At 36.7% G+C, this 27,448-nt stretch overlaps 1 protein-coding gene and 1 long non-coding RNA gene across 4 annotated transcripts in view; both read left to right on the top strand.

The window, feature by feature from the left end:
• Nucleotides 1-27,448, top strand: part of LOC129442165 (cadherin-18) — a 187,397-nt gene that overhangs the window by 140,327 nt on the left and 19,622 nt on the right. For both annotated transcript variants that reach the window (XM_055202066.2, XM_055202065.2), the window contains exons 3-9: nt 2,893-3,187; nt 5,241-5,360; nt 15,901-16,068; nt 16,363-16,550; nt 16,694-16,947; nt 17,326-17,462; nt 20,918-21,039. In XM_055202066.2, coding sequence (XP_055058041.2) covers nt 2,893-3,187; nt 5,241-5,360; nt 15,901-16,068; nt 16,363-16,550; nt 16,694-16,947; nt 17,326-17,462; nt 20,918-21,039 — 1,284 coding nt within the window. The remainder of the gene's footprint in view (nt 1-2,892; nt 3,188-5,240; nt 5,361-15,900; nt 16,069-16,362; nt 16,551-16,693; nt 16,948-17,325; nt 17,463-20,917; nt 21,040-27,448) is intronic.
• On the top strand, nt 21,948-26,495 carry LOC129452261 (uncharacterized). 2 transcript variants are annotated; one of them, XR_012372907.1, is made up of 6 exons: nt 21,948-22,951; nt 23,164-23,184; nt 23,414-23,480; nt 23,669-23,738; nt 24,937-25,107; nt 25,584-26,495. It is a non-coding gene; the product is annotated as an uncharacterized lncRNA (long non-coding RNA). The 2 variants fall into 2 exon arrangements; XR_012372908.1 differs by lacking the exon at nt 23,164-23,184.

Below are 27,448 nucleotides of genomic sequence, written 5' to 3'. Positions count from 1 at the left end.
ATGACTAAAACAATTTTTGTGTTTATTTGTAGAATGGACTGGGCCTTGTTTAATACAAGTCATCATTCCAAATATCTCTAGTCTTTAATGTTTAGTGACACCCAGAGTCACTGAATAACTGAGAGTTACGGCATTCTTGATCTTTTTGCCACACATCTCTTTGAATAGACTGCCACAGCAATGCATTATGTGCACTGGGAGTCGATAACACTTTACTTGAAGGGTTGTGCATAAGACTGACATGACACCTTCATAATCATCATAGATATGTACACTAGATGTCGCCTTGGCTACCGCAGTTCATTGGACCGAATGCATCAAACAGAGCCGCCATCTTGAAACAGGGGATTCCCGCATCAGCGTCATTGTAGGGAATGGTGTAACGGAAATAAAATAACCATAAATCATCATGAATGCAATTTTCTTCGTTTTCTTTTGGTTCGTTTCAACAGTCAGACATGTATTTAGCATTGGGTCAAGAAAAAAAATAAAGTTTTAAAATTTTGAAAATCTACTTTTTCTAACCATAATGCATAGTGCTAGTAGGACTAACATCCATACGCAGCACAAAAGTCCGGTATTGTCCATGAATTCGAAGTACAGGCGGAGATAGCAGCTTTACCTAGATACTTCCTATGTAATAAACTGTTTTCCCAGTTATATGGACCCAACCCTGCATGGCTTAACCCATTGTTGTACTGTTTTCATTTAATTTGAGGTGAATCTGTCTCCAAATGCAATAAAATATAAATGTATCAATTATTATTATTATTATTATTATTATTATTATTATTATTATTATTATTATTATTATTATTATTATTATTATTATTATTATTATTATTATTATTGGATGATTGATTTTATTTTATTTTTATTACACCTGGAGGAAACTTTATTAAAAACCGTTATGAACTTAAGAGTATTAATGACACTGTTATAAACCTATTTTACAGAGTATTAACACTTAATGACATTAAAATGACAGATTTTATTTGTACCACTGTAGTTGAGGTCAAGAAAAATATTAAGGACACTGTTATAAAACTTGATGACAGAGAATAAACACTTAATAACATTTCAAAGACAAACTCAATTTGTATCCCTGGTAAAACGTTATGATGTATTGAGTTTTGATGTCAAGTTGTCAAAACAAAGACATCTCAAACAATGGCATCAAAAATGACATAATTGAACAAATGACACTTAATGACATAAAACGTGCATAAAATCTCATTCATATTCATGACACATGTCATGTCATGATTATGAAGGTGTCATGTCAGTCTTATAAACACCCCTTCAAGTAAAGTGTTACCTTTGTTTCTCATGCTTACATCCTAATGTTAACTTATCTTGTATAACTCTTGCTTTAGACTTAATGATCATGTCCTAAAATAGACAGAGAAGGTGTCATGAGGAATTGTGTATTGTCCATGTTAAATGTATTATTGTATTGTGTATAGATAGTGAATATTGGCTAACTGCAAGAAATACAAGAAACCCAACTTGTTTATGTGTGGAAAAAATCAGAAGGAACTTTTTCTTCTGAAACTAGTCTTAATAAATTAATCCTAATGAATGAACAATATATTATTTAAATAATCAGATATTTTATGAGAATGTAAAATAGAGTTTGTATATACAGTACAGCAACAAAACAACACGACATATTATTTCAGCTACAGTGTATTGTAGGAGTATTCTTCATATACTGACAGAAAAATGGTCAAAATATTTACCCAAGCTGTTACTGGAGAAGTTCCTCCTTAAAAAGTACAGCTTTGGGACCTAAAGAGTTCATCTTTCTACCTAGTGATGCACATTAAGACCTTTTAAAGGGTACAGCCCTGTGACAACTGGGGTACATACAGTATTTTGACCGTTTTCTAACGGTGTATTGCAGCAGGTAAGAGAATACCATATACAAGCACAATAAAAAATGTAGACTTCAGGTTTAGGTCTGTGTGTATAGAAGTGTATATTTATGTGGCTTAATATGTGTATTGCTGCATTGCAGCTGTGGCCAGCTTTATATAGTAATAGCCCCAGAAATAGTGGGGTTTCAGGCCTACCTGCCGTAAATATCTGTGAAGGTGAATGTCCCTTTTAGCCAGGGGGAAAAGGTTTGGAAGGTGAACATCATTTTGACTAATTGCTCACTGCAGTGGGATTACGGGGCTGCCAAGAATCATGGGAACGTGTTGGGGGGAAAAAGGAAAGCTGCTTGAATAGCAGTCCAGAACATGCCAAGTAATGTGTTTTTTTGTTCACACCAAGGGCTATGCTCTGCCAATTCCCGCTGCTCTGTATTTTTTTATTTAGTATTTTTTGGTGGATCAGACTCATTGCCTTTTTGTTAGGCCACATTAGTAATCATTAGCGACTAAAATGGCACCATTTATTGTTGGATAAGTGGCCTGAAAATAGCTGTTTGTCTGTCTGGGCTCAAATCCAGCTTTGTGTACATTTCAACTTAAAGCTTTATGCTGTTTTACATGCATATTTTTGTATGTTGCCATAATCGCACGAGAAAAGCATTTGTGATACCAGTGTATATGACACAGATGGTTTCATTTATGAATTTCACAAAGTGCTTGCTTACTTGAGCAGAACTGATGCTACATGATGTTCATCTGTTCATCAACATATGCCATATATAAATTTTTAAAACATGTGGTTATTGTAATGAATGTATATACATGCATAAGTTTGTACTTACTTTGAGTTTTAAAAAGTCATACAAAGGGCATGAAAGAGATTTCACCAAATCTGTTTTTATGCCAGTAAGCAGAGCAATAAATAGGCCGTATCAAACATATCGCATAAAAGTGATTATGTGGATTTAGTCAATACTCTGAGTTACAGCACATATTTTTGTTTCTCTTTCAGTTACACTCAAACTCAGACAAAGGTGATGGCTCAGTCCAGTATCTCCTCTCTGGAGAAGGTGCCGGTACCATATTCGTAATCAATGAGATGACAGGCGACATTCATGCTAAGAAAAGTCTGGACAGAGAAAAGAAGAGTCATTATGTTCTCCACGCTCGGGCCATCGACCGCTTCACCAATAGAGCTGTGGAACCCGAGTCCGAATTTATCATCAAGGTGCAGGATGTGAATGACAACGCCCCCAAGTTCCCTGACGGACCCTTTTCAGCCTCCGTGCCTGAGATGGCAGACATCGGTGAGCCAACAGTCAGGCTTTTTTTTGATGTCTGAAGTAACAGAAGAACATTTTGTCAGAAAATAAAAGGTTTTATTAGCTGGGTCATCATTTTAAGAAAAAGCACTGCAGGGTCCCATAGCAGATCTGAGCCTTTTCTGGCCCGGATGTGAGATCAACTCAGGCTGCTGGCTGGATTTATCCTTGGATTTATTAAAGCTATTGTTTCTTATATAAAGCCCCTCAAGGGGATCTACAGTATGGATTCTGTGTTGTTTGGAATAGACAAAAATACTTTCGCTAACCCTCTGGATTCTATTTATCACACTACAACCTAATAATCTCGAACTCGTACCAATATCTTTCATAAAACCTTGAAAGTATATTTGATCTCACATGGGTTGCAAATAATAATGTTTTGAAGCTTCCGATGTGATCGTGCTAGATTAGATAAAGAAACAGCAACGCATTATCTGATGTGCTTAAATGTCAAATAGAATTGTGCTATCCAGGTAATGCATGAGTAATCCACATGCAGAGCATCCATGTGCAGAAAACGGACTGTCGGGAAAGTGCTAATTGTCCGCAGACCTCTTCCTTTCTGTCCAAATCAATTGGCTGGATGTAAGCCAAAGAGCTGTGAAGTGATCATTCCTTACCACCTGCCTGCTTAGTCTTCCCACTGGGAACAGCTAGGGTCACTTTTGGTCTTGAATCTCTTTAATCTTCCTTCTCAAACATCAAAGTGATATTGGGCATCATTGAATCCTATGAAATATAATACAAACATCCCCACTGAGCTGGTGAGCTCCCTGACTCCACGCATCCACCTCTGATGGATTAATCACTAGCAGCATTGATAGAGACTGTAGACATCTGGTCCTTTAAAAGTGGCAATTTTAGAGCTACTGTATGTGCATTTTCTTCCATTGTGCTTAAGTTCTCTTCTTTATGAATGTGGCTCAGCTTATAGTGATGCTATCTCGATCATCCAAACCCAGCACTTTATAATTGCATTAGATGCTTCGAAGCCTGAAGCAGAAGCTTGTGACAGGTGAATTCAAACCAGTGAAGGTCAATGAGGCATGAGATGAATCACTTAAATAGAAAAAAAGAAATCCAATGTGTTTAAGAAGTGCATCAACCAAGGAAACATAGCATACTTGTGACATGCACGAATGAAGGCAGGTGCAAATCTCCAAATTAGCAAGATCCTTTTGGATGTTGGAAGTTTTGCTGGTAAAACGTTTACGTTTTAAAACGCATTACTTTTGGCACGTTCATGCCTTTCAATGTGAAATAGTTGAAGAGGAACCCGCTACATTAATTATGTAGGCTAAAGCTGTGCATCATCACCTTTTATGTTCAATGGAAGTTTTCATTTGCTGACTTGTATTTCAATGTTGTTTTTGCTTTGAGTACTCTACTGTTTAGTACCGTTTACGAATGCTTCCGTTTTAAATCATAAAGATCTTTCTGTTTGGTTAAAGCAACACCAAAGAGTTTTTTTTACCTTAAAATAACGTTTCCAAAAAAGTTTCATTCGTTCATCCACTCGAAACAGGGTGAACGGCACTTTCACATTCGCTTTGCAGCCCTCTATCGGCCAAAACCGCACTAAAGAAGAACCGTCGGGTCGCGCTCCTGTAGTTTGAGTGAAAACTACAAAAACGTGCTTTACGGCAGACCTACAATCCAATCAGAGCCAGCTATGCTGCAGTATTTACGACAGTGGTAATGGACAATTATGCTTCTAACCTGTAGGGGGAGCAAAGAGCAAAAACTCTTTATTGTTGCTTTAACAACATCAACATTAACCTATTAATCGTATTAATATGTTGTTGGAGGGAGCTAGACCTATATAAAACTTTCACATTTCCAAGGATCCCGAATATCCCCTGTTATGTTTATCTGGAAAATTATCCATATATGACTTTTTGAATGAGAGTTAGTTAACATTTAGTTGCAAAGTTATTCATAGTTCTTAGGATGTCTAAAATGAGCTATCAAAATAAAGTGTAACCATTTTGCTTAATACTAGCAGAAAATAAGGAAATCTGTTTTGTCCAACCAGGAACTTCAGTATTCCAAGTCACTGCCACAGATGCCGATGACCCCACCTATGGAAACAGTGCCAAGATTGTCTACAGTATTCTACAAGGGCACCCTTTCTTCACTGTTGATCCCAAAAGTGGTAGGCAAAGACTTGTATTACTGTACATCTAAATGGCTTATATCTATCTTTGTAAAACAATTAGTTCCAGTTCTTGATTCTGATTGGTCAGTAGCTTAACCACACCCAACTTTTCTGTGTATCATTGCAGCACCCTCAGCAACCAAACTTAGCAACGTAAACATGTGAAACTCTTGCTGTTCATGGTCGATCAGGGACTATTTTTGCCAGTGTTTGAAAGGCGTTAGTGATTTTACTTCATGAAAGTTGCATTGATACATATTGTTTGCCTCATTATTTGTATGGTGTGGTAACCGTTTTATAAAAGCAATAAGGTACGAGAGGCATGCAGTGCTGTATTGTGAATAAGTTGCCTAGCAATGCCCTTCAGTCGTGACTTATTCTCAGGGATGGAAATAGAATAAATTCACTGGGGGGGGGGGGTAAATAGATTTAACCTAACATTACAATTTGTATGTTTCCTCCTAAGTATGTTTTCTTGAGTATACTTTTAACAATACATTTGTTGTCAGGTTACAGAAAAATTTGAAAAAATATAATATATAATTCCTTTTTCAATTCCACCAATTAACCAGTTTGAGGTGGAACGTCTCGGGTTACGAATGTAACCATTGTTCCTCGAGAAGGGAACGAGACGTTGCGTCTCCCTGCCATACTCCCTGCATCCCTGTCACGCCTTGCTTTGGCACAATCTAGCTGAAGTCGGCTTGCCGGGTGCCTTTTTTTATAGCTTCCTGGTTCCCACGTCACCCGCCTATGACGTGTCACTTGACCATTGGATTGATTTAACATACGTCCTTCAGACTATGGAGGACCACAAGAGTCAAATTAATATTACAAAAACAATATAAGACACTCAATAAGTCCATCATTTTAAATTGCATTTACAAATTCTAGGCATTTAAAAGGGCATTTCCATTAAACATTTCTGTTTTCATTTTCCCGATGGTTCTCCTTATTCTTTTCGCTATTCGACTTGCTTTTCGTTTTAGTCTCTCTATTTAGCTTTTCCGTGACTCCTTGGGTCCTCATCCGAGATCTATAAATCTGTGCATGGCATACAATCAAAGCCAATCAGCGAGCTTGTTACATCCACCTGGCTATAGCTAATTTGCATTTCTCATTTGACCGTTTGCAAGGACCCAAAGAAAAGCTAAAAAGAGAGGCTAAAATGAAAAGCAAATCGAAGAGCGAAAAGAATAAGGAGAAATGTTAAAGGGAAATGCCCTTTTAAATGGCTAATTTAAACCTGTATATTTAGTTCAAATTATAAATCCAGTTATGTATTTCTCTTTTTAAATCGCTTTTTGAAATACATTTTGAAATTTCATTATTTAATTAAGAATTTGTAAATGCAATTTAAAATGATGAACTTATTGAGTGTTTTATGTTGTTTTTGTAAATTGTTATATTAATTTGAACTATTTATCAATGGATTAATATTTCATTTCTAAATTATTTTATGATCTCACTTTTTATTGCCTAATAAAATTTTACATAATTATTTTTTTGTAACTTTGTCTATTTATTTATAGATTAATTAATTAATTTCTAAACAAATGTATTAATTGCTATTTTTATTGTCCAGGTAGTTATAAAATATTGAAGTTCTTTATTACATTTTGTCCTCCATATCAGATGCGTTCACGCAGAGGGCGTTCCCATAGCGTAGCTTCGGCGACGCAGCTCGAGTTCCCGCGAAGGGGGAATTCACTCCCTGGACTCCGTCCTCCCGCTTTCCCCCATTCCCAGCCCTGCGTATTCACGATACACCATAACCTCAAGTAACTTTTTGCTTCTGACTGAAGTAAGCACTACTTGAATTTTGCTTAACCATTCATGATCATTTTTGGTTCAAAGCTTTTCTATAAAATTTTTGGAGAAACATCAGAGACAAAATGATTGCGACAAAATAACCCCATTACGTTTCCTCAGCTTTAAAAGAGCATCTCTGAGCAATAAATGCCATAATTACATTTTGAGATGCTGTTGATTATTTCCAGTAGAATATTTTCTGACGGTCTCTGTGAGCTTGAATAAAGTCATCAGTAGATGAATCACTCCACAATAATAAGCCAAAGAAAATGCAGATACAGTTTCTTCATAAAACACCATTCTGCCTCACAAAGGAAGCCCCAATTTATTGTGCTTCTCTCTTAAAGGGCCCTCGAATTGTTGAAAAGCTTTCATACATGGTGTTTCTTTCTTTTTAAAAAAAAGTAAATGCAAAACCCGTCCATGCTAGTAACAGATTCTTTTGTTGCCTTGACATTCAGATCTAAATCAGGATTCAAAAAATGTATTTGGATGCCTGAAAGACAGATGGAGGGACGCTGGTGTTTATTGCTCTCATGAACGAGAATTGGACTCTATGAAATTCCAATAAAGCATGTGGGAAATATCGCTTTTTCAATTGTATCTCAAAATCAATTAAACCTACATTCAGAGTGATGAATATGGATGGTTTGCTTCAGAGACTCAATGGTACACTCAATTACTCCCGCAAAGCCCGGGTGGATAAACAAATCATTTTCTTAATATTATCAACACATGATGGAATTGTTGGAGTACAGCACTGCTTGACCTGATCCATGCTGCGGTTAGAGAAAACCCTCAAACTGTCCTACTTGTAATGATGTACCACTCGCCTACAGTATATATCCTAATTTAGTGCCCACCCCCCCCAAATTTCTTCTCTGTGCTTAGTACCCATTTGGTTCAATTTACACAGTGGTGGCATTTATATTTGTCAAGTTGAATTCGCCTGGAGGTGTTTGTCCCAGTTTCAATGTGCCAACCTGCAGTGTGCTTGTCCCAGGATGGGGTCTATTTGGTGCAGGATAAATGTGGCTGATCTTACCTGCTTTTGTAGGCATTCAGGGGTTTTGCATGTGTGTGTGAACCTTTGTAAAGGGTAAGATGGTGAGCAGCATCTGTTCCAGCTGTGTATAGGGTTGTTCAGTAGTGCCCCGTAAGCAACAACAGAAGCCGCTGACCTGTGAGACTCAGCATAGTGCCAATATACACCTCCATCTCTTAGATATCCAGCATGAAACCAAGCCAATTTAGACAGGAAAGCTTCACGGATTCTCCACTGTGCCTTTATTTATTATGTGCAATTGCTCATTAAGCCTGTCTCCCGCTGGTGCCTTTGGGACTTTTGTGCTCCTCCACTGAAGCAGTGGATCTCTGATGGCAGTTTGTCTTCTAGTGCAAACGCTCAGAGATTGGACAATCAGTAATCCCCCACGCGGTCACTCTGTTGACTATCTTGTTTTCCTCTGATCTTTATCCCCTGTTTGCCGGTATCACATTAAGGTTTTGATGGGATTATGATGCCATATAATAAAGTTTTAGCACGTTGCACTCTTGCATATCTGTATTACTTCCTCAGTTTAACACATAGGGGTGGTTTCCCACACAGGGATTAGCTTAAACCAGGACTAGACCTTAGTTAAATTAGGACATATAACTAGTTTTAACAAACATGCCTTATTACAAACATTACTGGCATGCATTTTGAGGCAAAACAAAGGGCACTGATGTATTTTAAGATATGTCAGTGGCAGTGCTTTAAGTTTGGACAGCTCTTACATTTATTTTAGTCTAGGACTAGTTTAATCTCTGTCCGGGAAACTGACCCATAGAGTAGAATTTGTATATGTGTGATTGAATCATTCTCACATAATCCTATACTTCAGGTTTACAGTAGAGATGCTCCTTTTTACTGATACCGATAGACGATTATTCAGACTGATATCTGCTGATACCAATAGTGTAGTGGTTATATTCATTTGCATTAACTAAATTCTGAAGATTAAATTTTCTGAATGTTATTCATTCATATATTGACAATTAAAGGCGCTCTAAGCGAATCCGTGAGACGTCACTTTTTGTTGATATTTGAACTGTTTTCAAACAAACGGAGCGTAGCTAACTCCTCCCCCTCCCTTCTGTGCTTTCATGAACGCGCCCAACCCCCACCGCCAAATCCTTCTTGTCGTTTATTGGCTAGAACACTTTGTTTTGCTTCGTAGTTCAAGGTTTGGCCACTGTGTTTATATTGCAGTTTGCGAAGCCTGGGCTGTCTACAGAGATCAAGTTTTTTACAGTTTGATCAGCAGACAGGCAGCAAGCAGATAGTGAGGAGACGTTTGCTGTATGTAACCAAAAATGTTTTATGTCTAAAAAAACGCGTGAATTCTAAAACGCGTGAATTCGCTTAGAGCACCTTTAAAGGAACAATCTACTTTTTTTTAAATATGCTCATTTTCCAGCTCCCCTAAAGTTAAACATTTTGACTTTTACCATTTTGGAATCCATTCAGCTGATCTCTGGGTCTGGCGCTAGCACTTTTAGCATAGCTTAGCACAGTCCATTGAATCCGACCAGACCACTAGCATCGCGCTAAAAAGTAACCAAAGAGTTTTGATATTTTTTCTTTTTAAAACTTGTCTCTTCTGTAGTTACATCGTGTACTAAGACCGACAGAAAATTAAAAGTTGTGATTTTCTAGACAGATAAGGCAAAGAGTATAGAAGCACAAGAGGGGAAACTCTCATTCGTTTTTGGCAACAGTCACTAGGTGACGCTTCAGTAGCGCGGCCGCCATTTTGGAATGAAAATTCTCACAGCCAATTCATTCTCAGCGAATCTCACAGCCAAATCAAAAGCGCAATAGTAAGTTGCTTGAATTAAAATTTTGTTCACTTGCTACACCTACACGAAATGCTGTTTTGTCTTGTATGTATGTGTTGATTTGTTGTTGTTATCAGTTGTGGAATCCAATCATTAAATAGAAACACATTTGATGTAGTTTTTTCTTGCTTTATTATGTAATTCTATTTTATGCTACTTTACACATTTACTACTATTATTAGTTACCAACTCCACTAGGTATGAAATATATTTTGTACATATTAATCCCCTGGATCCCGCTACAAACGTTATAATCTTATAGAACATGATGCATTGCTGTTATCCTACCTACAGTATAATTGCCACTTTTGGACAGTGGCTGTGTTTTTTTTACTTAATCCATTTCGAGCAATTCAGATGTATATGTGTGTATATGTCTATGTATATGGAGCCAACATATTATGTGTGGATGAGTTTATGGCGGTATGTTTGTATGTAAAATTAGCCTATATAAAAGTGGAAGACTTGTCTAAATATCTGAAAATAAGCTGTAAAAAGGGATTAATGATCACTGGTCTGATTGTATGTTATTCTGTGTAATCATCATTCAGTTTGAATTTGATATTTTAATGTACAAAGTAGCTGATATTGCCATTACTTCTAGTTGACTCCCAAGGCTTTCGTTCCAAAATGGCGGATTCGTGGGGCTGCTGCTGGGCGCTGGTGTTGCAATGGAACGTTCTATTGAGTTTCCCCTCTTGTGCTTCTATACTCTTTGGATAAGGTTAGGAACTATAGTTCCTACTCTAATTCTGGTGTAATAATCAAGGACTTCGCTGCTGTAACATGGCTGCAGGAGGTGTAGTGATATTACGCACTGCCCAAAAATAGTCCCTTGCCATTGAAACTTACTAAGGGTACTATTTTTGGCTACTGTGTAATATTATTGCATCTCCTGCAGCCATGTTACGATAGTAAAGTCCTTGATTATTACGCCAGAATGAGAGTATAGTTCCTAGCCATATCTGCCTAGAAAATCCCAACTTTACATTTTCCGTCGGTTTTAGTACACAATGCAACCACAGAAGAGTCAAGCTTCAAATAGGAAAAATATCCAAACTCTTTGGTTATTTTATTAGCGTGATGCTAATGGTCTAATAAGATTCAGTGGATTGTGCTAAGCTATGCTAAAAGTGTTAGTGTCAGACCCGGAGATCAGCTGAATGGATTCCAAAACAGTAAAAATCAAATGTTTAACTAACTCTATGGGGAGCTATAAAATGAGAATATTTTTAAAAAAAGTGGAGTGTCCCTTTAATAGTGAACATTAAACTATACACAGAGCTCCAATTCATTGCATTTTCCTGTTCTCTTTTGATTGACAGGTATTGGCCATGACTATTTGGCTGTTTTGGAAATATCAGCCGATAGTGTGAAAAATTTCTTTAATTGACCAATACCGATTATTGGCCGATATATCGGTGCATCTTTAGCTTAAAGAGCCACTTTTGCTCTATGGGAGAGTGTTAGAGGATTTATGATGTGTCTCTGGTGTAGGCTCATCTCTTCTCCGATGGGCAGCACAGCTATAAAACAGTTTAAGTTTATCTTCAGATTTAGGGATAGTACATCATCATCATCGGCTTACTGCCTACATTGCTTTCCATCATTACTATGTGATGATGTTCAATGTTCAGCTTAACTGGGTCATCAACAAAAGGGCATGATCATTAAGATCACTAACAAGTGGTAGCACTTTTTTTCTTTAAATTTTTAAGAGGGTTTATTAAAGGCATTCAGTGCTTTTGCTAGTGTTACCCAATTAGCAAATTTTTATTTACTTCAAATTAATTTATACAGTGGTACAAAATTATTATACGTTTCTTGTCTGATTCTAATTGCAGTATAGTATAACATAGCAAAGTTTCCCTTGACTTAATATGCAGTTGACTGCCTTTGGTTTTCACAGCAGTGTAGTTGGCAAATTTGTTTTTCTCTTCCTTTCGACTTAATGCCTAGGTGAGAAATTGCCCCAAGCTACTGTTGCCACCCATCCATCTCTATTAAAGTATAGCGCTAACTTGCATGATTGTGTCTGATCCTCTTAGCAGAGAATTACTCCACACCTTTGTGCACTTGTTAGACCCATTTAACTGTGTGTGATGCTTAACCCAGCCAATGTTTTACACTTTCACTAGAAAGAGCTGACTATCTGTTGTTTAATAGAAAATCAACCCCGGAATACAAAGGGAAGGGCTTAGCTGTTCTGCATCAGTGTCTGTTTCCGTTTGCTTTATTTACTCCCCGTCTCTGCTTTCTGGCTACTAGCTGAATACTAAGAGCCTGTTTAACATGAACATTTGACTTTTTTTCGCTGTGTTGTCTGCTGAAATTCCCTGTCCTGGCAGGTGGTGTCTGCTCTCAATGGGCTGGGTGCAATCTCTATGACATTCTCTGGGGCTCAACACTGCCGTGTGTTTATTTGTTCTGGCGGATTGAGGTATCTGTTTGCATATTTCTTTCACTCCCACTAGTCTTGTCCATTTAAAAAGGGAACATTGCTTTTTTTGAATATAAAATCTGTCCGTCTCACACTTTTACACATCACATGTAATTTAAATCCCCCCTTTTAATTTCTTCCCTCAAGCTCACAGGTTCTATGTGTTCCTTACTATGGTTGGGGGCTTGTAGATGCATGCAATAATTATGTGCATGTAGGCATATGTATGCTTATGGAGTTCAGCTCATATGGGGTTTTTGTTTGTGTATATGTGTGGACACAATACACATTTTCATCATCAAAAGAGTGCATGCATCATGCACGTGCACTGGCAGATTTTTTAAACCCCGCGTACATTGTGCGTGTTCTAGGTCACTTATGCGCATACAGGAAAATGTAATATGTAGCCCAGGAGATGCGTTGCATTTTCAATTTAATTTGTTCAGCAAATTTATATATTCATAGTTACGTATGTAAGTTATGTGCTTGTCTGTTGCATTGTGTCTTGCGGCTTGACCCAGCTTTGGTTGGACATTTATTTTTGAGTTTTTTTTTCCGAAGGAGAATGGTAACCTTATACTCTCATAAAAATGGTCCAAATGCTGTCACTGGAGCAGTACCCTTTAAAAAGGTCCAAATGTGTACCTTTATGTTCAGATATGTATACATTTGGTATCAGTTTGTACTTTTGAGGTACTAATATGCACTAATGCCAGGTGTACTTTTTAAAAGGTATCCAGTAACAACTTTTGTAATTATTTTTGTTTTGAGAATGAAAACAATTTAATATTTAAATTTAATTTAATATTTAATATTACATAATGAAAGTGCATTTGCCATTTTTTTTTCATTCACTTCCATAGTAAGCAAAAGCACGTTTTAAAAAAAACATAATTTTAAAATATAATGTTTTAGACAGATATTTTCTTGCTGTGGTCAATAACTCACAAATGCAGGTGGAATTTTGAACAAATATAAAATGACTTCAGTATAATTTAACTTTGAACATAAGAAGCCCATTGTTACTATCAACCCTGCCAGCTTGGACGAAAGTAACCAGTCCCTCCAGAAAAACGTGATTATGCGATCGCATCAGCCAAAGTCCGAATATTTATGCGGGGGACACATATTTTCAAATACCTCGCACTTTCACAGCATAAATTGCAGATTTCTGTGCGCAAAATATGCGGGGCTTGCATGATTACATAATCCGCATTTTTGTAGCAAAAATCACATATATCTTAGCAAAAAGTTGAAAAATGTTGCATTTACCTTACACAAGCGCAGCCATGTCCCCTGTTGCCATGGGAATGTTATGAAGTGACGTGATTATGTGACATGAACATCATTGAAATTCTGCAAAAGCTGAAAACAGTTTTTGCAAGTTCCCGCAATTTATGAAAGTTCAAGCAAATTTGTGCAATTTCCAGCTATTTTTGCTAGTTCCCGGAATTTCATCGCATAAAATTGCATAAATATCTGCATATTCCATCGCGTTTTTTAAGAAAACGTGCCGCAAGATCAAGGATTTTTGCCCGCAACAATCATAAAAAACTCAGCGTTTTTCTGGAAGGACTGATTAACACACAGGTGGGTCAAAAGAGAAAATTAGACAGAACATAACACAACAGCACAAGACAGATTTTGTGATACAGTTGTTTTTAGTAAATATACATGACTATGACCTTGTTAATATGTAACTGCAAACATATTTTATTGTTTATCTTTGAAATTTAAAATGAAAATGTAATTTAATCACTTTTTTGCAGTTTTTTCTAACACAGTCTCACCCCATGTCGTCAATATTTGACGACACTTGACCATTCGTCAATATGTGACGCGGAGGGTATACCTTTCGCGTCATTTTTTGACGAACTGGGGACTTCAATACTATAACGTCCGTTGCATTCTCTTCTCCTATTTTCTTACCATTTTCGCGTCGGTTTAGGGTTAGATTATGCAAAATTAAACAGTGTATGCGAAATTAAACAGTGTACGCGAAATTAAACAGTTGTCACCTGGCGTTGGGGTTAGAAACAGTTGTCACCTGGCGTTGGGGTTAGAGTTAGGTTTGGGTAGGGATGTCATTATGTAAATCTAACCCTAAACCGACGCGAAAATGGTAAGAAAATAGGAGAAGAGAATGCAACGGACGTAATAGTATTGAAGTCCCCAGTTCGTCAAAAAATGACACGAAAGGTATACCCTCCGCGTCACATATTGACGAATGGTCAAGTGTCGTCAAATATTGACGACATGGGGTGAGGATGGGTTGAAAATTGTGCTCATGGTTAGTAGCCTTATTTTCTTGGGGTTTAATTACACAGAATTTATGATAAATAAATATATTTTATAAAATGTGCCCCCTGGCACAATGGCCCTCAGTTTGAGAACCACTGGCTTAACAAATGCACATTTAAATTCAAGGTTGTACATGACATAGACTCATTAAAAGTGCAAAGTAAAGACTAAGCTACAGTGCTTGGATATGAAAAGCAATGAACATATTTTACTGAACACATTCACCAGTACTCACATCAAATTGATCCTCCTGACAGAGGCCTTGTTGTTTCAAATGATGAAGTCAATTTCTTGTTGTTTTCAAACATCTCATGTTGTCGGTGTGGAGCACAGGAGCTTAAACATGTGTGTTGATGGCTGCTGCTTATTGCTCAGTAAACATTAACGTAGTATCTGATGCCATAAAGAGGCCCAAACATAAAATCACATTGCAAGCTGTTTTGCTCTCAAACCATCCCTTGATTTTTTTTTCTCTTTTGCCTCTTGAGGGGAATGGTTGGAGCAGATGGTCGACTTTGCTGTGGAGCTGTGAAGTATACAGGAGATGATGGCCAGAATTCATTGTGCCAGTGTGTGTATGTGTGTGCTGCAGTCTTTTATTACAGCACACGCTTATAGTAGTTGGTCAAGGGTCAGTCCGTACACACTGGTCTGTTGTCAGGCTCAGATTGGGTTAGGGCAAGACAGACGATAATCGTTGTTTTTTCGAGCTTGCGGCCTTTATAACCAGGGGTCAGTGATCTGCAATGTACACATGAGATTCTGAATACGTACAGTACTATTCCAACACGTGGGAGTTTTATTGCTGGAAGTGCCAGGAGACATAGCTGGCGATTTTACTAAAAGAATAATTCACTTAAGAATTTTTATCTGTCATAGTTTACATTCAATGTTTATGCTCATTTAAAAATTCCCATATGGAATGAAATTTTCATCTTTTGACCTGTAAGCGTATTCTGATAGGAATGTGTGCTGATTTTCTGTTTGTACTTGCAGGAAATTTGCAGGAAATGGAAATATCACTTTGAACATGCAATAATAGGATGTGGGTTATGTAGGTCGGCAAGAGCTATATTTATACTTTTTACCCTTGGGTTACAGGTGTCATCAGGACTGCTTTGACAAACATGGACAGAGAATCAAGAGAGATGTATTTGGTCATCATCCAAGCCAAAGACATGGCCGGATCTGTAGGGGGTCTGTCTGGATCCACCACAGTCAACATCACACTAACCGATGTCAATGACAATCCACCTAGATTTCCACAAAGTACGGTTCTAGTTCATCATAGAAAAGTGTGGATTTTATGCATGCCTGTACTACAGAAATAGTCTAATCCCTAAATCCCTTCGAATATACTGTTATTTCTTTTTCCAAATGGCTGCATTCATTTCAGCTTTATTTTGTAAAAGTAAACAACTTTTATTGAGCAAGCTTGAGTTGATCTCGTATAAACCTCTTACAATTAGCTGAGCACAAGCAACATTTTTTAAACTGTGAAATAAAGCTTTTTAATTGTTTAATAAAATCCAATCTGTTTTGTTTGTTTATTCTCCACTTCAGAGAACTATCAGTTGTACGTGCCAGAATCTGCTCAGGTAGGAAAAGCTGTTGGGAAAATCAAAGCGAACGATGAAGATATCGGCGTTAACGCTGAGATGACATACAAAATCACCAATGAAGAAGGGGCCGCCATGTTTTCCATCTCCACTGACAGTGACAAAAAAGAAGGGGTCATTTCCCTAAGAAAGGTATGGACTAGACTTTCACCATTTTTATTGATAGCTTGGGTTCTCGTGCAAAGTAAATTCATGTCTGTTCTTCCAGCTATGTCCTATCTTTTCCTAGGCTGTCCTAGGCTCTCCATTGATCTTCTTTCTGATGTTCTTTGTAGCCTCTGGACTATGAGAAGAAAAAGGCGTATACCTTGAACATAGAAGGTGTCAACACCAATCTGGATCCTCGTTTTTCTTACCTGGGACCTTTCAAAGACACCACAACCCTAAAGCTCATCATTGGGGATGTTGACGAAGCTCCAGTGTTTACTATGGACTACTATATCATGGATGTGTATGAGAACGCTCCAGCTGGCACAGACGTTGGCACTGTAACTGCTCAAGACCCGGACAGCACCAGAAGCAAAGTCAAGTGAGTTTCTGATGAGATTTGTGCTGAGATCTGGCCTTGAGGTATGACAATAAATGCTTTCACCGTGGAAATACTGTTTGGTAAGAACATGTTTTTTTTTTTCAGAAATGATGTTTACAAATAAAAGTAGCATTGTTTTCAGTGATATGAAGTAATAGATCTAGTTATATGAATTTTCATATATGTTCACATCTCTGTTTTAGGGTACATAGTGGGCAGAAATGGCCCACAAAAAGCATTCTCAATATGGCTTTAATATAAAAATACTAGCATCCATATACTTTATAGCAGCTACTGTCAAAGCATAACATATTATACACATTATACATGTTTATGCATCTGAAATGATTATAATACTTTTCCATTTTGTAATTTTAGGTATCTCATTGACCAGAATACTGATGGTGATACACTTTTCAGCATTGATGCCAGCAGTGGACTCATAAAAACGACCAGAAGTCTAGACAGAGAAGAGGCAGCCTGGCATAATGTCACTGTGATGGCTTCAGAGATTGGTATGTACTGCTCTGAGGTCAGATTCGTGTCTGTGTTCATTGTTTTGTGTGTGTGTGGGGGGGGGGCTTCTGAGAAAAACCCCAGTGATATCTTCATTTTGAAACAAGCATTCTTTTTGATGTTTGGACTGAAAACACCCTGTCCTGAGGTTCAGCCCTGAAGTCTGAATCCTTGATAACGAATGAAAAACCGTCTCCTTGAAGCACTGTTGCATTCAGGGATTGATGCTGAGGCTGCGGGTTGCATACTGGTATAGCTTTGAAGGTGGATGGGGTCAATCAATTTTTCTTCTCTTCTGTTTTCTATTTTTTATGTTTAGATGCGTATCTTAGCAATTATCCCTCCAACTTTTTAATCTCAATGGTGTTCAGCTAATAGACAAAACCCTTTCTTAGATAATATCTGCCGATAGAGGGTTAATAATGTTGATCACTGTAGTTTATCTCAGTGCAGCTGTAGGGAATGTGGAACCAAAACCGTGTGCCGTGATTTTCCTTCACCACATTAAGTTCCTGCATCAAAGCCTATAAATCTTCATCATAAATCTAAATGTGAGAGATAAATAAGAACACGTATGTATCTCATTGTGAAATATTCACGTTTACATTTATGCATTTGGAAGACGCATTTTTCCAAAGTGACACCTGGGATCCCACAACCTTTTGCACTGTTAGCGAAATGCTCTGGCAATTGATCTACAATATTGTATTATACAATTTGGAATTTGTAAATGATATAAATAGTGATGGTTTGGGCAAAAATTAAAATCACCACATGATTTACTCACCCTGAAACCATTCAATGTACATATGTCCATCATCTTTAAGATGTTTAACATCTTTAAAGACAACTATGGTCCGATTCACGCTTTTAAATTTCCTTTAGTGTGTGTTAGTACAAGTTAACCATATGCAAAAGGTACAAACCCCAAAGTAACAATGACACGAGTGATCGTTTCCAATGTAAATCTTTTTTCTTTGACTACAACAAACACACGGATTGTATGCAACAGTTTACTTCCCAACATTGTCATATTTTTTCCCGCTTCGGACTCACAGCCTGTAAGTTAACTCCTGTTAGCAATGCATTGTGAGCGAATCTTTCAAACATGGTAAGGAGCGTCATATTTCCAGCTGACGTCAGAGGTATTCAGGCGAGTACGTACAGATTAGCTGGCCAATCAGGGACACAACGCTTTTCAGATTGATGAGTTTTGTACTAAAGCAATGCGTTTGAGGAAAGCAGTATATCTGGAGCTACAAAAATGTACACTATTTTTCTAAAATAACTTAAAGTGCACCAATTTTATTGCTTAAAACGGTTTATGGTTAAAAAGACACACAGTAGCTGTGTCCCAATTCAAGGGCTGCGACCTTATAAGCATGGGACATTAAAGATGAGCACTCTGTCTTTCAAGGTGGCAGCCTCAGAAGTTCGCGAAGAGAACCGAAATGAGACGGTCTAACCTTCGGACGACCCATAATTGGCGTCACCTGCTGCACGCGCCTGTCAGCAGGACATTATTAAAATAAATATGAAATCAGAAAAATATTAATTTAGTTTAGAAAATATGACACGTTGATGTAGATTAAACTATTCAACAGTATATTAAATTAATCAACCTTAGAAATATATGCATCATAAAAATAGTAATATTAACACAAAACATAACTTATAATACTAAAACAGTGACAAACTTTTTTTTGATAAATACACAATTTTATTTAAAGAAGGTTTTAATTATTTATTTTAGAATATCCAGCCGTTATATGCAGCCGTTACAGGCGCGCAATGAATCTTGGGATATTCTCGGCTGTTAAGGATCCATTAGTTCTATCCTTAACATCCCGGAGAAATGAGGACGCATTTTGAGGCTTCATTCTAAGCATCCTTTGAATTGGGACGTCCTTACCAGCCTCAAGTCGCGCTGCTGTGACGCAATCGGTCTTAAAATACGTCCTTAGAAGGTCGCAGCCTTTGAATTGGGACACAGCCTGGGTCTCATATACAAAGCTTGCGTATGCACAAATTTGTTCGTAAAATGTGCGTAAGGACGTTTTAACTTACAAATCATGAATCAACAAAAACTTTCGTACTAAAATAAATATAAAAATATATAACACAGACATATATTATAGGGTTATTTTTCCTTGTTCATTATTATTGCGCACATGTGGTCTAACATGTTCTTACGATTTTGCATACATTTAAAATAAATTTTAGTATGAAAGTTTTTGTTGATTCGTGATTTGTAAGTTAAAACGTCCGTACATTTTACGAACAAATTTTTGTGTACGCAAGCTTTGTAAATGAGACCCAGTGTGTCTTTTTAACCATAGGTTAAAATAGGTGCACTTCAAGTTATTTTAGAAAATGTCCTAGCTTTATAAAAGTTTGAATAGGGTCCACTTCCTTCATGTCCAAAGAATGTCTATCCATCCTTCGCAAAAATTGAGTTGGTTTTAGCTACAGATTTAACTCAATATCCTCTTGTCTTATATCGAAACCCTCTTTAAGTCCTTGTTTTAACTTGTGACTGGCAATGTTGTTTTGCTCCTGCTGTGTGCCTATGTGTTTATCACTATGCCATTACCTCACTACACAGCGTACCTACAGTACATGTAAAGCAACGTCCACTCACTACACTCTCTTAATGCAGAAAAGTATAAGGCGTTGTTATCGGAAGCTAGTTCATTTTTTGTAAAGTTTAAAATATGGATATTTTAAAATTGCATCGAATACCCTCAGAAGAATTGTATTTATCCTGCTGGAAACGTTTGGGTTACTTTAGTAAAAGATGAATGCACATTCTTTAGACTTGAAGGAAATTGACCCTATTCTAACTGTTATAAAGCTTGGAAGAGCTAGGACATTTTCTAAAATAACTGAAAATGTGTTAGTCTGAAGAATGATGGACATATGTATCTCGGATGGCTTCAGGGTGAATAAATCGTGGTAATTTTCATTTTAGCCATCTATCCCTTTAAAATAATATAACTTGGTAACAGAAGATGGTATTTTTCACGCTGTGGTGTACTGATAGGGCATGACTATGCACTTATACGCACTTTCTTATACAGCACTGTGCAAAAATCTTAGGTCACTACCAGCTTTGTTGTTTTAGCAATGTTTTAATGACTAGCCAAATATATTTATTTTTTACACATTTTTTTTAAATACAAACAGAAAAGTCTGGACATATACACATAATGTAAAAAGCATTTTTATAACAAAATGGCTTTCTTGACATCATTAGATTTGACATGTTTTTGCTTTCTGTTTTTGTAGTACAGCATACAAATTTCCTTTTTTTCCCTGGTTGTATATTCTCAACAACAAATCTAATGTCGGCATGGTGGCCTAGGACTTTTGCCTATAGCACTGTACACCATCATTTTTTGTCATTGCTTCAACACCAGAAAGCATGCATTAAATGTTTCTCTTATTTTTCCAGACAATCCAAATCTGGTGAGCTTTGTACCAGTGACAGTGCAGGTGTTGGATATCAATGATAATGCCCCTTATATTGCCACAGACAGCGCTCTCATCGTTTGTGAAGGCTTCAAGGCAGGCCAGGTTAGTTATATGCTCTCAGTTCTTTCTCACCATGTCCTTTTCACTCAGTTCCAACATCATTCTGCTTCAACCTGTCACGATCCCTCTCCTCATCTCCCATCAGAGCCCCTGACACTCCTATCCACACTGTGCAGTTTCCCTTCCTCATCTTCTGCCCTAAATGTGAACCTTTATCTGTTTTCTCAAACCCTTGCTGTCTCTATGCATTCTTTTCTTTAGCACATACACCCACTCCCCATTATAAGCCCATGCAACGGACACGCGCATAAACACAGAATCTGCTCTTACCTTTTGCTATGTCTGACACATCAGGAAAGGATTTATCTGTGGCTTGACAGACTTAGAAGGCATTAAAACCTATAAATAATTCAGCACATTTCAGTGTATTTACTGGCAGATAGCAGTTTGCACTAGAAACGACTCGCATGAAATGTTAATCATCACGTATGCGCATCCAGGCCATATGTGCAGCGATGGATAGCAGCTTGGTGGCATATATCGGGTAAAGCTTTACCTTTCAATGAGATTGCTAAGCAGCTGGACACACATAATCTGCACACCGTGGAAAGGTGGGCGGCAATACTTTTTTAGAATAAATATCAAGGGTCCTCTCCAGTCACTTCTGTCTGTAATGCTGGAGCTATAACCTTAAAGGGTATTAAATAAAATGTGTGATTAATCTACGTAGTGTCTTTCTTTTGGACCTCAGCTTAATTAAAGCCTGCTTTTAGGGCGTTTTATATTCCTCTTCTTATGAGCCGAGTAACCCATTTTATGTGTCTTTAGAAGACAGAGTTCAATTCATAAGTGTAGAAATTGGCTATCAATTATTATGACTTTTGGCGTGCTGGTGTGTCCATCTATCTAAATAAAATCCTTTTTCCAAATACCCACACTGCTAACGATTTCTGTAAATTACACTGTATTTTACTGTAATATGAACTGTATTTTACCGTAGGGCATGTTATACAGTATGTTGCTGTATTTTGATGTTGCATTGTGGGAAATGTAATCTTTGTGCCAGTAAAATACTGTATTTTCTATTTACTGTAAAATTTACAGTTAATTAAAAATACTGTATTTTAATAGCAGGTGGTGCTAATTTGTTTTTTGGGGATTAACTCTCTGATTAAGCTATCTTATACAAATAATGTAATATTATTGTATTTATATATTGATTTAAAATGTAAAGTAAAATTCAGAAGACTTAAACAAAGTCCTAAAAACAATCAAACAACTAAATTAGTGCAAGTAGAGCTGATTTATTTATCAAAACACAATATAATCATATTCATTAAAGTATTTTGTATATTCGAATTAATTTATAAATGTAAGTGTTTAAAAATTAGAGATAGGTTTTGCCGGTTGTTGATGAGTGATGAATACCAGCTGTGAATTTTCTCAACGCGTGTAAGCAGCCATGACACAGGAAACCGAAACAGTGTTCCAATATAAAGTGAGGGTCCTTGACAGTGGCCGAACCCGCATACTACACGATATAATGATTCCCCACCTCGGGAGCTATAGGGAACGAATTGAGACACAGCCCTGGATGTAATCACGTCTGTGCTGATCACGTGCCTGTACACAAACCCGCCGCAGCTCACTTGCAAAAGATTATCCTGTTATTTATTACACGTATAGTAAACGTTTTTAATGTTATCATGAATCAATGTTTTGTATGTCACATTATTTTTTGAGAAGAGTCATGACTCAACGCGGACCTTACACGCTGTTAATTTGTGTGTGCATATGGCGGTACAGGATCTTTTGCACTCTATGACCAGCCATCATTAAATCGAAATACAGTAAAAAAAATGAGCGCGAAACCCTGACACTTTACAGAAAGGCACGGATATCCCCGCCCGAAGAAAAAAAGAGCACAGGACAATGGTTGCAAGTTAAACAGCTGGTAAGTAAAATGAGTAATCCTGTGATTTCTTAACATATTTAATTTTTTTATTTGGTTAAATAATTTGAAACAACACGCAGTTAACGGTAATTTACCTCACACGTTAGGACTGTTGTGACTAGATAGGGAAAGCGCTTTGTGGTGAAAACTCTTTTTAAGACTCAACAACACTTTCGGTGCACGTTATCTTATATATTTATTTTCCTTTTTAGAACATTTCACCATCTGCAAAGGTAAGTAATCTTGTGATTTCTTACCATATTTAATATTTTTGGTTTAGTTCATTAATTTGAAACACTTTTTTTAAACACTTAACAACACGCAGTTGACGGTAATTTACCTCACACGACTGTTGTGAACAAGATAGTTAGAGAGCTTTGAGGTAGAAACTCGTTTAAGACTGAACAAAACGCAACTTTCTGTGCAAATAATCATATTTAATTATTTTCTTCCCCTTTTTAGAACATTTCACCATCGACATATCAACATAAACGGTTATCTTTTTCGTGTTTGACTGCGTTTGGTACAGGTGAGTGTTCATATGAAATGCTAGGCGACAAACTGAGCTTTTGTGTTTAACGCTATTTTGAAGTCAGTCTCTCAGTTTCTCTCTAACATGCACATCTAACAAGGAATAATTGACGATGGGTCGTTGAATTAAATTGATATAACTGCCAGTAAGAAAAAGTGTGTGTGTGTGTGTGTGTGCGTGTGCAGGTCACAACAACAACGGCAGATGCAGAGACCACGCTTTCCCTTGCTTCCACTCCACGGCTGATCATGCTTGGTAAGATTCTTTAACACATACTTTGGGAACATTAAAAAGATTAAAGGGATAGTTCAGCCAAAAATGATAATAAACCCATGATTTACTCACCCCCAAGCTATCCGAGATGCATATGTCCATCATTTTCCAGACAAACACATTTTCAGATATTTAAGAAAATGTTTTAGATCTTTCAGTTAATTAAATGTGAAGTTACAGGGTCCACGTCCTTGAAGTCCAAAAAAAGTGCGTCCATCCTTCACAAAATAATCCAAACGGCTCAAGGATGATAAACAAAGGTCTTCTGAGGGTAATCTGCGCGGTGTTGTTGTAGAAGTATCCATATTTAAAACTTTATTAACGAAAATAACTACCTTCCGGTAGCGCCGCCATCTTAGTCGGGTCCGCATTCAAGATCACGCAACTTACAGAGATTACTCTGCTGCTGCTCTGTGCCCCCGCCCTCCGAATTTGTCATACGTCACTAAGAAAAGTGCGTACACTACACTAATACTCTCTCCTGAATACAGAGGAGTCTAAGATGGCGGCGCTACCGGAAGGTAGTTATTTTCGTTAATAAAGTTTTAAATATGGATATTTCTACAACAACACCGTGCAAATTACCCTCAGAAGACCTTTGTTTATCATCCTGGAGCCACTTGGATTTATTTTGTGAAGGATGGACGCACATTTGGACTTGAAGAACGTGGACCCCGTAACTTCACATTTAATTAACTGAAAGTTCTAAAACATCTGAAAATGTGTTTGTCTGAAAAACGATGTACATATGCATCTCGGACAGCTTGGGGGTAAGTAAATCATGGGAACTATCCCTTTAATCCTTTGTTAATGTTAAGCATTATGCTTAAATTTTGGAAGATAATATTTTGATAAATGATGGTTATCTAATAGTTGACAATACCCCTTGACCTCCACAGTATTTGTTTTTCTTACTATGGAAGTCAGTGGGTACCATCAACCGTGCTTACCATCAATTATTAAAATATCTTCTTTTGTGTACTAATAAATACAACAGAATCAACTCCTACAGGCTTAGAACAATACAAGGGTAAGTAAATGATGAAAGAATTTTGGGGACATATGAACTATCACTTTAAAATGATAGATTTCAAATTATTGAGAAAAGCTCTAACATCTAAATATTGTTACTTACACCAAAATCAAATAACAAACGCTATTATTAATTAATTATTTTCAGAGGATCCAGATCTACAAAACAAAAAATGGATGCTGCCGATTGAAGGCTAAGTCCGCTTTCCTGCGATTGACCTACCATTTCTTCAGCATTTGCTGTTCACTTTGGTTGCTACTACGTGCTCAACATCGAGTACCAAGTGGAAGCAGCCACTACTTTGGAGTTTATTCAGAGGTAAGTACATCTTTCAGTATGCTATAACATTTGGTAAATATTGAAGAAAGACTCATCATTTACTTACTTTTATGTCCTTCCTAACCTGTATGCTCTCTCTTCAGAGGAACACAAAAGAAGATATTTTGAAAAATGTTGTTTACCAAACATGTTTAGTTGGTTTGTTGACTCCCATCAACAAAAGTGGTTTGGTAACAATCATTCTTCAAAATATCTTCTTTTGTTTTCCACTAAAGAAAGTGCATACAGGTTAGGAAGGACATAAGGGCTTTTATATATGATTTTAGATTTCAGGAAGTGGCAAAGTCTTGTCATCTATTATCAACTGCTGGTCCTTTGTGGTAATTACAGTGGGCCTGAGCAATATGAGGATATTATTGTATAGCAACGATTAGGAATGGCACTATTTTTTAAAAAAGTGGAGTGTCCCTCTCTTACACATCAATTGATCTAATGAATTATTTTTTTATGTAAAGATTTATTGTGAGGATCAGCCCCGACAACAGCAAGTGCTCCTCTAAGTTCCAGGTGAGCAAAAGAAGTGGGAAGATGGTGCAAAGGAAGAACTCTGGCCTGAACCATCATGTATATATCCACATTTATTCAGGACTTTATGAATAAAGCAAAACTATTAAGCTACTAAAGCAAATACATTCTACTCAACTCACCAGAGGTTTGCGAAGTTCTTTTTTATCTTAAAGGTTTCTTTTAGTTAATTTGTCCATGCACTGATTTATAATATTGTAATATGAAACTCCAGTGTATACATGTTACTACTGTTGCTTCTAAAAGCAAAATAAGTCTACGCAGGAGAGGTTTTGTTACGTTTTTTTTTTTTTAATTCTTATAGACGGTTTCATCGGATGCACGTGATACACGTCTGGATCCGAACCTTACTTCCGGTTTTGCTTTTTTAATGGTCTGACTAGTTGCTAAACTGATCTCTTGAACAAATGCCTCGTCGAAAATAACAAATGTTTTGGTTTCCGAGCTAATCTATGTGTTGTTTTTTTTTTGCTTGTTATATAAATAAAATGCGTTTAAAGAACTTTGTTGTTTTTTATTCTTAGCGGAGTTTATCGGAAGGTCATGCGGACCGCGACAGCCGTTTGTTTATGTTGTTACTGCTGAAACCGTCTATAGTTATAACTGAATTTGTACTAAGATTATTTGATAATACTGTGAAATGAAACGGTGAGTAAATGTTACATTGGCTTTGAAAAAGCTGTTGCTGCAAGAAATCACAATTTACTCAGAATAATATTTTGAATGTATGAGTTTTTGACATTGCTTATGACTGCATTTAAATGTATTGTTCATGAATTGATGCTGTGATATGTGTGTGTAAATGTTTTGTGTGTTACAGGATAAAAGATTTGCTAAAAGTATTTTGTATTTGAACATTGTTATTATGACTGAGTTAGTGCATGACTTGATTTAAAATTCTGTAATATGATATCTATGAGTAAATGTTATTGCCGGTTTGAGAAAAACAGTTTGTGATGCAAGCTGAAAGTTCAATGTGCAAAAATATGAAAATCTGATTTCATGTATTTGAAAAACTAAAAGAAATTTTAAAAACATGTTGTCATTGCTTATTTTTGTTTTTACTTAAAGCTGTTTTAACACCTCCATTTAAATTTTGTGCAGTTTTGTAGTAAATAGAAATGGGAAAATGAATCACAGGAAATTTTACGGTAAAATACACATTGTAATATATACATTGTAGTATAAAATTATTGTATATTTTACAGTAGAAAATATAATATACTGTAAATACAGTTACAGCATTTTAAATAGTACTGTAAAATGTATACAGTATTTTAAATAGTAATGTAAATTTGTATACAGTATTTTAAATAGTACTGTAAAACTATACAGTATTTTAAATAGTACTGTAAAACTGTATACAGTATTTTAAAAAGTACTGTAAAACTGTATACAGTATTTTAAATAATACTGTAAAATTGTATACAGTATTTTTACTGTAAGTTAATTTACAGTAAGTTGCTGGCAACCAGCTGCCAGTAAGTTACTGTAAATTCTACAGGAATTTTTTTACAGTGCAGATATGTGATTGTATTGTAGCGGAATAAGATAATCAGGGTTTGCTGTCATGCTGTGGCACTTATTAGGTATTTCCACAGAGATAAGACAAAACCACATTGCTTGGCATGCCATCAACTCGCAGGAAGATTTTTCCTCATTTGATCTGCTCTGCATTGATCCACAAGCACTATCCTGCATAAAACTATTGTGAATGCTGAAGTAAACTGTGATGCTTTTTAACAATTAGTTTGGTTGTTTGGTCTGAACCTGGGTTTGATTTCAAGCCCTGCCA

Source organism: Misgurnus anguillicaudatus, chromosome 2 (genome assembly GCF_027580225.2).
Source record: "Misgurnus anguillicaudatus chromosome 2, ASM2758022v2, whole genome shotgun sequence".
NCBI classification, from domain to species: Eukaryota; Metazoa; Chordata; class Actinopteri; order Cypriniformes; family Cobitidae; genus Misgurnus; species Misgurnus anguillicaudatus.
The sequence above is the reverse complement of the archived record's forward strand: the minus strand, read 5'-3'. Positions and strand labels throughout refer to the sequence as shown.